The sequence below is a fragment of the Mytilus edulis genome, chromosome 2 (assembly GCF_963676685.1).
Source record: "Mytilus edulis chromosome 2, xbMytEdul2.2, whole genome shotgun sequence".
Lineage (NCBI taxonomy): Eukaryota > Metazoa > Mollusca > Bivalvia > Mytilida > Mytilidae > Mytilus > Mytilus edulis.
The window spans coordinates 31,274,001-31,286,072 of record NC_092345.1 but is presented as its reverse complement, the minus strand read 5'-3'; the positions used below and the strand labels follow the sequence as shown (position 1 = coordinate 31,286,072).

The window sequence follows — 12,072 nt, the reverse complement described above, 5'->3', positions numbered from 1 at the left end:
ATAATACACTGTTCGACGCATCTGGTTTCGCTCCTTCTGGAATACATACGAATTTCTCTGTCTATTGGTTTTTACTTTTATTTGCATCTTCTTTATGGATAGGTGAATTAAGAAAATAAGTCATCTACTATGTTTCTAATCTACTGTACTTAAAAAAACTACCAGTTTATCCACTCTCGATAGTCGACATCTCTTGTTAAGCCTTGCATTCAAAATAGTTATATCTATCTCGAGGGGATAAACATCACACCCTACGAAAGTTTATGAAGAATCCACGTTATGTTTGTCTCCAAACGTCCTTAGTGATCCTTAATTATTTTTTTCTATTTTTTGCCATGTTTCTGTCTGTCTCTATTGAAGTTTTTATTGTATTGTCACCCCACCCCGAACCTTCTTGTTTTTCTTTTCTGAGATGCTCATAACTTGAACATTGTCAAGCAATAAATAAACATCTTTAATTACAATTCTTTATTTCACATAAGGAAATTGTGCACAATAACCGACACTTTAACTAAAACTATAACTGTATGCACATCTTACTTTTATTTTTAAGACTGATTGCTCATATCACACACATGTACGAAGACAATCACACGCACATACACACACTCAAGCATGAATACAGGCACACGCACAGGCAAACGCACAGACACACTTTTAGATTTATTGAAGTTGAGAGATAACAGCTCTGTTTTGTTGCCTAATAAGACCTGACTTACAGACGTAGATACAAGTAGTCAATTTCAATTTAGCAAGCAAGCAGCAAAGATAAATTAGTAAACATAAAATATAAAAAGTTCAACAATAAATATACAAATAGTACTCTATTTTTGTCGATTTAGAATAGCACTAATTAAACTGTATTAGCTATTAAGTATATAACTGAGTGTAAAAATATAAATAATGTGTGATTTTCATCTACCCAAGCATCCCACTGACTATTTTTTCTAAGTCTATAAATTTACAACTACAATAGTATATGTGTCTATACAATATTGATTGCAGGTGAAGTTTTTGAAACTAAACAGTCAGAACTCGAATTCATGCAAGCTTCCGCCGATGATGTCACTTCCTCTGCGTGTTGAGTTTCTTGGTGGCGGCGGAGGTCGACTTTCCTTTGAAATGACCGACCACATTTCTGACAACAGAATGGTTTGAAACCTGTGTGTTTACGGCAGTGTGTGATGAGATTTGATGACTGACTAAATGCTTTTCCGCAGTGGGTACACTTGTATGGCTTCTCACCTGAAAAAAATGCAATGTATCAGTATGATCAAAATCATAGACAAGATAAATTGAAATGTTTGCAACTTTTTACTAAGATACTAGTATTCGTAATTGTTTCTGTAAACGACTTCCATTCTTTATAATGATTTAGCGGTCTGCGGTTAATTGAAATCACATAAAATGTCAAATCGAACACGCCCATGCGACAACCGAAGTTATTACAGAAGATAAACTGAGATCAGATATAATTCTGTTAGCGTTATCCACATTGGATTGTTAATTACAAGTCCTCGAGACTCGCCCATTACAGTAATGGTTCCTGGTCAGAATTGAGGTTCCATAAGGTTTTACACCAAATAGGGATAAATTGTACCTTCATGTCAGCCCTTTTCAGTCGTATCGAATATAACATATCAACGCCAAAGAGGTTTTTATTGCATTACATATTTACTTTTTTGAAGATTCAAAATTGACTTGAATTGTTTATTTAAAATTGTGAATAAAAACACATTTTAATATAGTTTAAATCTTTAAAATGATGCCAGTCGTACGGGCAGAAGAACGTCAGATTTTTAATAATGAAAGAAAGAAAACTTTTAATGAAATTGTATTTATAAGTTCCATTCTTTTATGTGTTTTCTTTGTTGCTATAATAGTAAAATGAATCTGAGCAAAACTCGTACCTATCACCCCTAACCGATACCTCTGTCAGATTAAATTAAAGACTCTAGAGTCATATAAGGAAACTATATGCAGATTACACAAATTAGTATTCCGAAAGGAAGCAAATAAACTTCGGGCAAATCTCGCAAATCAAACTCAATCTAAAGAAGTTTCTATTACACTGATCAAATCAAAACATCGACGATCTTCCATGATTTACAAAGACTTCTGGGAAAATCAAATATCAACTGATGTTGACGTTGTCCTTTTGACGTGTCGGTTTCAATTTTATTGACAAGTGCACCAGAATGTTTGACGTTGATCTGATTTACCAACGAGTAAGATATAATAAAAGAATTGACAATTACGAAATGCAAACTTTCCATACCCCCTTATATTAAATTTGAGAAAATTTTCTGTTGAAAAAAAACCTTTATCTTTACAGATTAGCAAAGCAAAAGTCATTCACCCTCTCAATTTTTTTTTAAGTCTGTTATTGTTTTCTCCAGCTATGATTAGCTATACAGTTGCAACCGTTTAAATACACCTGTCTTATATTATGTGCAGTTACATTTTGTAAAATGGATTGAAAATGCATGTACCAAGTCTGACAGGAATATGACACTTGTCCATGTGGTTGAGCTTTTGATATTGCCATTTGATTAGGGACTTTCCGTTTTAAAATTTCATCATATTTTTATGATTTTACTTTTTGATTAAGTACAAATTTTCGTAATTATATTGAATTTCTTTAACTAATATTCCGAACAATTATTAACTTACGAATATAAATCTCTTAATAAACCGCTAAAAAAGTTGGAACTGATCATCGAAATTTCGCTTTGTGAGTGACTGTTTCTGAAAGGTCGCTCTGTGAGTGACTGTCTCTGAAATGTCTCTTTATTTAGATTTAAAGTGTATTGGAGGTATTGAAACAATTTATATATCCTTTTTTACATCAAGATATAATCGTTCAATAAAATTGATATCCAGCATTTATCGTGCTTTTCTATAACAAATGGTCAAATCGCTGAAAATACGATACACCCATTCGGGCTAACGACCTCAAGATATTATAATACATGCATAACAAAATATACCCAGGGGGTCGGGGGCTACTTTACATATACGTTAAGATAAAATTTGCAAAAGCAATTTACTGTTCAAGAGTAAACTGGTGATACAAGGCCTGAAAATAGACAACACTGTCTTCTTAAAATACAATATAAAAAAGAAGATGTGGTATAATTGCCAATGAGACAACTATCCACAAAAGACCAAAATGACACAGACATTAACAACTATAGGTCACCGTATTCGACACTGATATGTTTTATATTTTTTTCGTTTGCCGTCTGTTGTTTACCACTTTTATCATGTTTTTATAATATCGAATATTTATATATAAAAAAAAATAGCAACAAGCACTACAGACAATGTGAAAATTCAGTACACATATTTACCTGTATGTATATATGTGTGTTTTTTCATGTCCGATTTTTGGTGGAATCGTTTCCCGCAATATGGACACGGATAAGGTCTCGTGTCGCTATGGATGAGAAGATGAGTAGAAAGGGTAGATGACCGCTTGAATGATTTTCCACACTGCTGGCACTGAAAAGATTTTTCTTGAGTATGAACGGCTCTGTGCTGAGACAAACTCACAGAATGACCAAAAGTTTTGTTGCAAATGTCACAAGCATAAGGTCGTCTGCCGCTATGCGAACGTCGAACGTGGACTTCCAAACCATGAGGTGTGCTGAACTGTTTCAGACATTTCAAACATTCGTATAAACCTTTTCCAATTACTTCTCCTTCTTCTGTGTATTTATTTGGAAACATTCCATGTGACAAATCTTTTCTTTGACCAAAAAATTGAAAAAATCTTGGATCTGTCCAAAGAGCTTGTTGCCCGTATGTTAGAAAATTAAATGGCGAACGATATAAATGTTGTGCCCATTGGTAACGATATAAATCACTAAGTGATGGTTTGAAAATATTTCTGGATACGATCGTCTGATCTGTAAAAAATGGAAAAAAACCGTTTTATAAACTTTGGTTTTCCCGTTTGAATGGTTTTACATATGTCATTTTGGGGGGCTCTTTATAGTTGGGTGTGATCCAAGGCTCTGTGTTGAAGACCGTACTTTGACCTATAATAGTTTGCTTTTACAAAGTGTGACTCGGGTGAGAGATATAATTATATTTATGTCTTTAAAATCAATTAAAACAGTTATTTAGAAAATAGATTTTTTTAATATTTTTTTAAAACTATTTTAAATAGAAAATTTGAATGAAATGCTGTAAATATTATTTTCAATCAAACGTTAAAATTTTCTTTCAGACATTTGCAATAAAAATACTGTTTTAAAAAATAAGTAGTACCTGATTTAGTTTCCGGACATTCTGTTTCCTGATTTGTACTATCCGTTTTTGTCGTCGTTTTACTCTCGCATAACCAAGGCCGAAATGGGTTTGTCGAAGAATGGTCTGCACTTAATGTTGATTTGTTTACATCGTTCTCTGGGTCCCTAGAACACGAGGCACCCTCTGTTAAAACATTAGCAGTTGGAAACTGATGGAATCGTCGTAGCAAATTGTGATGTGCGATTGAAATTTCATCTGAAAAAAAATAAATAAAGAAAAGTTTAGATTTATAGATTTGTTGTACTATTGTCTGATTTGATTCATTGTATTTTTGCCTGATTAGAACAAGTGTACTAGTGTACTATTGCAAGGTTTGTGTTTTTGTTCTATTGCAAGGTTTGTGTTGTTGTTCTATTGCATGGTTTGTGTTGTTGTTCAATTGCAAGGTTTGTGTTGTTGTTCAATTGCAAGGTTTGTGTTGTTGTTCTATTGCAAGATGTGTGTTGTTGTTCTATTGCATGGTTTGATTTGTTGTTCTATTGCAAGGTTTGTGTTGTTGTTCTATTTCATGGTTTGATTTGTTGTTCTATTGCAAGGTTTGTGTTGTTGTTCTATTGCAAGATGTGTGTTGTTGTTCTATTGCATGGTTTGATTTGTTGTTCTATTGCAAGGTTTGTGTTGTTGTACTATTGCCTGTTTCGATTAGTTGTACCATTGTTTGAGTTTTTGTACTATTACCTGTTTTTGAGTTTTTTAACTATTGCCTGAACTGAGTTGTTGTAGTATTGCTTTATTTGATTTGTTACATACTGTTGTATAACAAAGAAATTACAAAGAACAAACTCACTCACGCTTGGAAGTGTTCCGGTATCTTATAGGGTCTGAATTTATTTATCTATTTACTGATTGATTGATTGATTGATTGATTGATTGATCGATTGAATGATTGTTTGATTGCTTGCTTGATTGTATGTTGGTCCTCACATTTTATCCAGTTTCGCTAACACAATCATTGTATATGTTTAAATGGGTTTATATCGTCCTATTCATTTATTCTTTAGTCACCCGCGTGTACTGTCATTTCTTAACCTTGATATTGAAATTTATAATTTGAAAATTTATTTTCATAGAATCTTTTAAAATATTAATATGGGTGTGCAGTTAAGATTTTCAAACAGATGCAACAGATATTTTCAGTATGTAATTACAGATTGATCATTAATCATACGAATAACAGCTGTGATGCTTATTTTAATGTTACAATTTATGATATGAATTATAAAATGCTCTTTGTTGTTCTGATAATTTGTTAAACCATCTCTCTGTCATATCAAACAACAATTGAGGTCTTATTCTTGTCAATAAATCGTAAATTAAAACCAGTTCATGACTTGCAACAGGTGTCGGATTGAAGCCTAGTCTAGCTATTTTTTTGTACAAGTATAACCCCAAAAGCGGAAAACCATTTGTTAAGCATTGATTGGTTGATTTTCGGTTCCATATCGTCCAATGAGAAAGCACGTTAAACAACTAACATTCAATCGTCACAAAAAAAAATCAGCGTGTTGGTGGCCAATTTATTTCCCCAATACACACCTGGTGCATCACTTTAAAAAAAAAGGTTCCTAGTAGACAATGAAATGAAACACAACACCATCGAAAAACGTTCAGGTACATGAACTTCATATTATCAAAAGTCGATTAAATGTATTTGTATTCTAGCATGTTACATAACAATTATAAATTGTTCACTGTTGCATACTGTAAATAAAAGAAGATCTGAGTAAAACGTCAATTTGACAACTACGAATGATTATTACTTAACAATTGTTTGCTTAAATAAAGATGCATGCGTGTGCCCTCTCTCTTATATTTATGTTCGCCGAAAACTTGAGTATAAACGCATGGCGAAAACTTACTTCCCTGTTATAATAAATGGGTTTATAATTTTGTAAATCTTATATTTCCTATCATGATTTTCTTGATAGAGGGTTGTTGCTCACAAGGACGCTATTAAATCAAGAGTTCCAAATGGTCAAGTTGAAATCATCTCTTCGTAAATTTTACGGACGCCACCACGAGTTGGTTGACCGTTATGGAATAACCGTTTCACAAATGATATCGGATATGTTCCTTACGTCGTAACTACAATCCTCTTCCCTTTCATAAATGTGACCTTCCGAATTAGACTATTTACCGGATTTGATATCTCATACGCAACACGACGGGTGCCACATGTGGAGCAGGATCTGCTTACCCTTCCGTAGCATCTGAGATCACCCCTAGTTTTTGGTGGGGTTCGTGTTGTTTATTCTTTAGTTTTCTATGTTGTGTCGTGTGTACTATTGTTTGTCTGTTTGTCCTTTTCATTTTTAGCCATGGCATCGTCAGTTTATTTTCAATTTATGAGTTTGAATGCCCCTCTGGTATCTTTCGCCCCTCTTTTATACAATTTATTTTTAAATTAAGCTCAAATAATAATAAAAAAAAAATAACAAGCACCAATACCCCCCCCCCCCCCCATAAAAAAAATTTAAAAAAAATTAGTGGAAACAACTAATCAAACAAGCAGATTTGAAACATTAGAAACAAGGCAAAACGAACTTTTGCCGCTGATTATCATTTATTAAAAATATGTATTAATGAAAGATATTTTGACAAGTGTGGTAGATTTTAATTTTTTTTAATTTGTGTCAAGCTTTCTTTTTCAATTTTGTTAAAACTGTTGATCTTTTTTATAAATTTGCTAAATTGGCAACGACATTAAGAAATCATTTTTTTTTTATGTATATCAAATATGTATTAAAATAAAATAAAATATACATATATTTTGATACATATTCAAAACTAAGAATTATCAATCTAACAATTCGCTTCGGTTTCTAATCCCAATACGGGAGATGGAAAGGCTATTTCTTATAACAGTAAGATATGAATTATATATATTCAAAACAATGCTTAGAAATTATTCTATTTTATTCAAGAACATTTGATGAATATTTAGAAATAAAATGTCAAATCATTGTAACGATGCAGTTAAAGACGTCATGCACAAAGATAACGGCATCATACTTCGGAGAGAGAAAAAATGCTATACGATGTGAATATGTTAATTTTTCATCATTTTTAATCATACATTGTATTCATAAGGTAGAACGTATTTTAATTATTCAAGTATTTAGGTCGCATTGTTGGCTTCGGTAACCTATTTATTAGTAAGCACTTATTAACCGTAATTAGTTTGTTCCTATTGCTTTTTTTTTTTATACATCATTTTCGCCATTGTCTTTTAGTTTAAGGTATTAATTCATTGTGGCGAAAAACAGCCACTGGACATACTCTCCAAGAAATTAAATGTTCAGGAAGGGAGCTTCAATCTGATTTTTATGAAGGGGGTGGGGGTGGGGGCTTAGACGAAAGTTGAAAAAAGGCAGGGCAGGAATTTTGAGTTAAAAAAGGAAGGATGACAATTTATGAATAAATCAGGATAAACTAATACAAAAAGGCAGGACCGAATAGAATGCAAAATAAAAAGGCAGGACCGAATAGAATGCAAAATAAAAAGGCAGGACTGAATAGAATGCAAAATAAAAAGGCAGGACCGAATAGAATGCAAAAAGGCAGGACAGAGATAATATTACTACTAACAAAAAAAGGACAAAATGTTTCGTCCTAGCAAAAAGAATTGCTTGCACTTGTAAACAAGTTTTTGCATTCCGTTTAATTTCAATTGAGACTATAGTCTTTACATGTAAAAAGTCACAAATTGCATCTGGCTTTCGAAAATAAAAATTGTAAAAACAAATGGGAATGTAACACGAAGTTTTCCCCCCGTATGTATTTACTGCAGAAGTCCTGAACCATTAATTTGAGTTGTGAACTAGAACGTTTACATAAAAATTTACTTAAAAGTCAGACTTTGATAGAAGTATGCAAAATAAAACAATCTGAATGATATTTTAAAACGAAAAATCAAAGGTTAAAATTGGTGAAAATAAATAAGAAAAAAAGAACTGATATATGTTCGTCGTCCATGTCACGAAAAAAGGAACCTGCTCCCAGTTTAAAAAAAATCTGTAAAATTCTACAGAATTCAATATTTTTCTTGATGGCATTTGGTATTGTAACGAACAAAGGCGGTTTTCAATTGATCTGAATACGTGTTAGTGTGAAACTTATTTGAAATTTCTACTCTCTGACTTTCAGAGGACATTTATTTTTATCACAAAAGAGATAGGGAGTCAAGAATTAATATCCCTCATGTATAATTTTAATTTCTTGTCTAGGTTTGGTTTTTATTTTGGTCCTTTCCGGTTTTATGAGCTCTTAAATTTTTGTAATAAGTTTTGAACTTTTAAATGTTCAGTTTGGTCTCGAGCATCACTGAAGAGATATATGTATTATTGAAATCGTCTTGTGTTCTAAAATTGTTTCCGTTATTTTTATTATCAAAGTAAAAATCAAATACATTTTTTTTAAAAGAAGCGCAGTTGTGTGTCAGTTTTATATGCGCAAATGAAACTTATAATTGAAATTCTTAAAACGAAGTGGCGCAATATTACCTTTGGCGCACATAGATTATTGCACTTTTAATTCATTGTTCTTGCAAACGAATTAAATCTCGTTTTTAATGAATATTATGCAGGACTAAAAGCACATTTTATTTATATGCCGATTTGTTCACATTGTTATCAACATTACATTCTCACATCTTATATATACCAATCAATCCTGTAAAAAGAAAAATGTTTCAAACTCGAGAAATTTGTCAAATTTCAAAGGTCTGAAGGATCCTTTATAGTTTTACATCTGTTAAAAAAGAATTAAAAAAGTAAATAGATGAGGATTTTTTATATACTTCAATTAATTCAGTTTAGTTATAAAACTCTTTCACTTGAAAGCATCGTGTTGATTGAAAGTTTGATTTTTTCAACTTTTATCATAATTGTTCAATTTAAATATAGTCAAAGACAAAGTTATTTTAGATTTTCGGTGTTTAATCTGCACAATTTATTTTCATCTTTCAAATATCTTTAGCTGATCTTTTGGTCATTTGGTCATTTTGGTTGCGGACTCATTGACATGTACCTTATATCTTCTAGATTACGTTTTGATAAAACATTTCATTCTAGAAATTATAAAAAAAAAAACACAAAAAAAAAAGAACAAATGAACTGTTTATTTACTCGATTATTCATAAAACAAATGATTTGAAATGTTAATATACAATGTAATTTAAAATAAATACTAAAAAATGTATTTTCCTGAATCGCAAATATTTATTATTTATATTTAAATCATTAATACACTTACCCATTGGCTTGCCGGTAACTGATTTAAATGCACTTCTGTGAAAGTCCGTCATCAGAACAAAATGTCAAAAAACAGTTGATAAAAATACTTATATTTGTAAGTTTTTTTTCAATAATAAGAACACTGTACTTTTAATTTGCACTAATGTAAAACAAATTGAAGAATTGTCATTTAAAGTGTATTGTCCATTTGAGAAACCACAATTGGTATAAGATTTGGTCAAATATTATTATTATATTTAGTTTAGATAATTCTATTTTCTGATTACACGTGAAGCATGCGCAATGTAAAGCATGGCACAGGTGCTGGAAGTCTCACAGAAAATACAGCTTTGTGATTGGTTTGATTAAATCAATATCGTCTTAAGTACCATCCTTTTATGGCAAAATATCTTTCTGATTTGATAATTTATTTCGACATGGTATTTAACGATTTAATTCAATTTACTAATAATTTACAAAAGCAGTCCAATAAAATTATAATACGCCAGTGAGTTTTCTTCATAAAACTAACAGTTGAAAAAACAAAGATATTAATTTCCTTGTATATTTCTATTATTTAAACTGACTAAGAACGTAAGAAAAATCTGCTAAATAAACAATAGAAGTGACAGCTTTTATTGGCTCACAAAATTCTCGAATTTTGGTCTATAACTTTTTCGTTCCTAAACTGATTGTTTGTTTTGCAAATTATAATTCTTTAGAAAAGAGAAATGTTTTAAACATGACCACATAATAATAACAATATTAATTATTGTTTTATGTTATTTTACAAGTTGGTTCAAATAAATAAACCGAAGTAATCATGAATCTTATGAAAACTATTTGAATTCCGTGTGAAGCTTTTCGTATGCGGAATTTTCATAAGTTAATGTTTTTATTACAGATTCAATGACTAATAATTTTCAGAATTTATCTGAGAATGTAATATTATTTTGTCATATTAAATTTTATGCCATAACAGGCATGCAATAACTTTATTTTAAAACAATAAACGGAGATAACAGAACTGCATAAAAGCACTGCTTGTGTCAGTGGTGTATATTCCTTCTTTTTCTCAGTTCTTAATTATTATTGAGACTTTCTACAAAATTAGTTATATAAGTTGAAATAAAAATTATCAACGAATCCATTAATGTATGCAAACATTTCGGATTTATTTTTTCTTAAGTATTTTTCAGCGTTATGAAATTTGCGCCAATTTATTTTGAAAATATAATTTTTTTTTCCATTTGCACCAAAACACAGATTTCATTTGCGCAAATTATTAATTTTGTTTTTGGCGCCAAATTTAATTTAAACTGGTAATATAAAGGCGTAAGATACCAAAGGGATGTTCAAACTAATAAGTCGTAAATAAACTGACAATGCCATGGCAAAACTAAAGAAACGACGAAAAAACAAACAACAGTACACGAAACACAACGTCGAAAATTAAACACCGAGCAAAATGCAAATGTGCTTGCGTTAAACTGTTACTATTTCATTTAAAAAAAAATGCTATTTTATGTGTGATGATCATTTATATAGTTTTATAAACTTTATCAATAAACTTATCCTGCTCAAAGTACCACTTCCACATCTACGTGGTGAGTAGATGACAGACGGAAGGGGTAGACATTATATCAGTAAATTCTGTACAACTTATATGTTACATAGCTTGTGTTGATCTGTCAAATGGTACATATGACAAAGAAGAAAAAAATTGCACTAAGGAAAAAAGAAAAATTGCGGAAACGAAAAATAAATATAATTTTTGTTTGGCACAATGAAATAAAAATTGGCACATATGAAGTGTAGATTGGCGCAAATGTAAGAAAAACAAATGTCGCATATGTTTTGCAGATTGGCGCAAACGCAAAACATCATTATTATTTTTCCTTTGGATTTGACAAATAATTAAAAGAAAAAAAAATAATTATTCTTAATAATTTTGATTATAGTTATAGCTACTTCTTAAAAAAAAAATCCACGAAACTGAGGGGGAAAACATGTAAATAAAAGTTAGTTCGGACAAACCGTTATTTGCGGTTTTGGGGAAACATAATAGCAAGTAGATCCGCTTGCTTACTGATGTAGACAGTCATTGCACAACAGATATGTAGTAACTATATATATTAGTCGTCTTATTACCAGGCAGTAAAACCTGTAATTCTTACAGCCAACATGTAAAACCTGTATTCAATACTACCTATCAGTAGACTCTACATTCTTCACCAATAAAATCAATCAAAATGCATTAGTTACCATACCACCAACTAGTACACAAACTGTACTTATTACTACTAAGCAAGATGATTTGCTTCTTTATTGTTCTAGACTAGTGGTACCGCACTTAAATCATTAGAAACTTTATTTATTAGTCATATAAGTATCAAGCAGTAAAACCTGTATTCCTTACAGCTAACCAGTATAAACTTGTGCAATGCTACCTACCAGTAAACACACACATTATATACTTAGGAGATAACTGTATTGTTTTTTTAAGCTCCGACGGCATCAA

At 31.1% G+C, this 12,072-nt stretch overlaps 1 protein-coding gene across 1 annotated transcript; it reads right to left on the bottom strand.

The window, feature by feature from the left end:
- Window positions 1–453: 453 nt before the first annotated feature.
- Window positions 454–9,627, bottom strand: LOC139511940 (zinc finger protein 271-like; the record flags this gene model as incomplete). Its single annotated transcript, XM_071299137.1, is given in 4 exon segments — window positions 454–1,245; window positions 3,354–3,911; window positions 4,276–4,512; window positions 9,571–9,627. Coding segments are annotated over 4 exon segments (1,107 nt in total). The 3' UTR covers window positions 454–985.
- Between the last annotated feature and the right edge of the window lie 2,445 nt (window positions 9,628–12,072).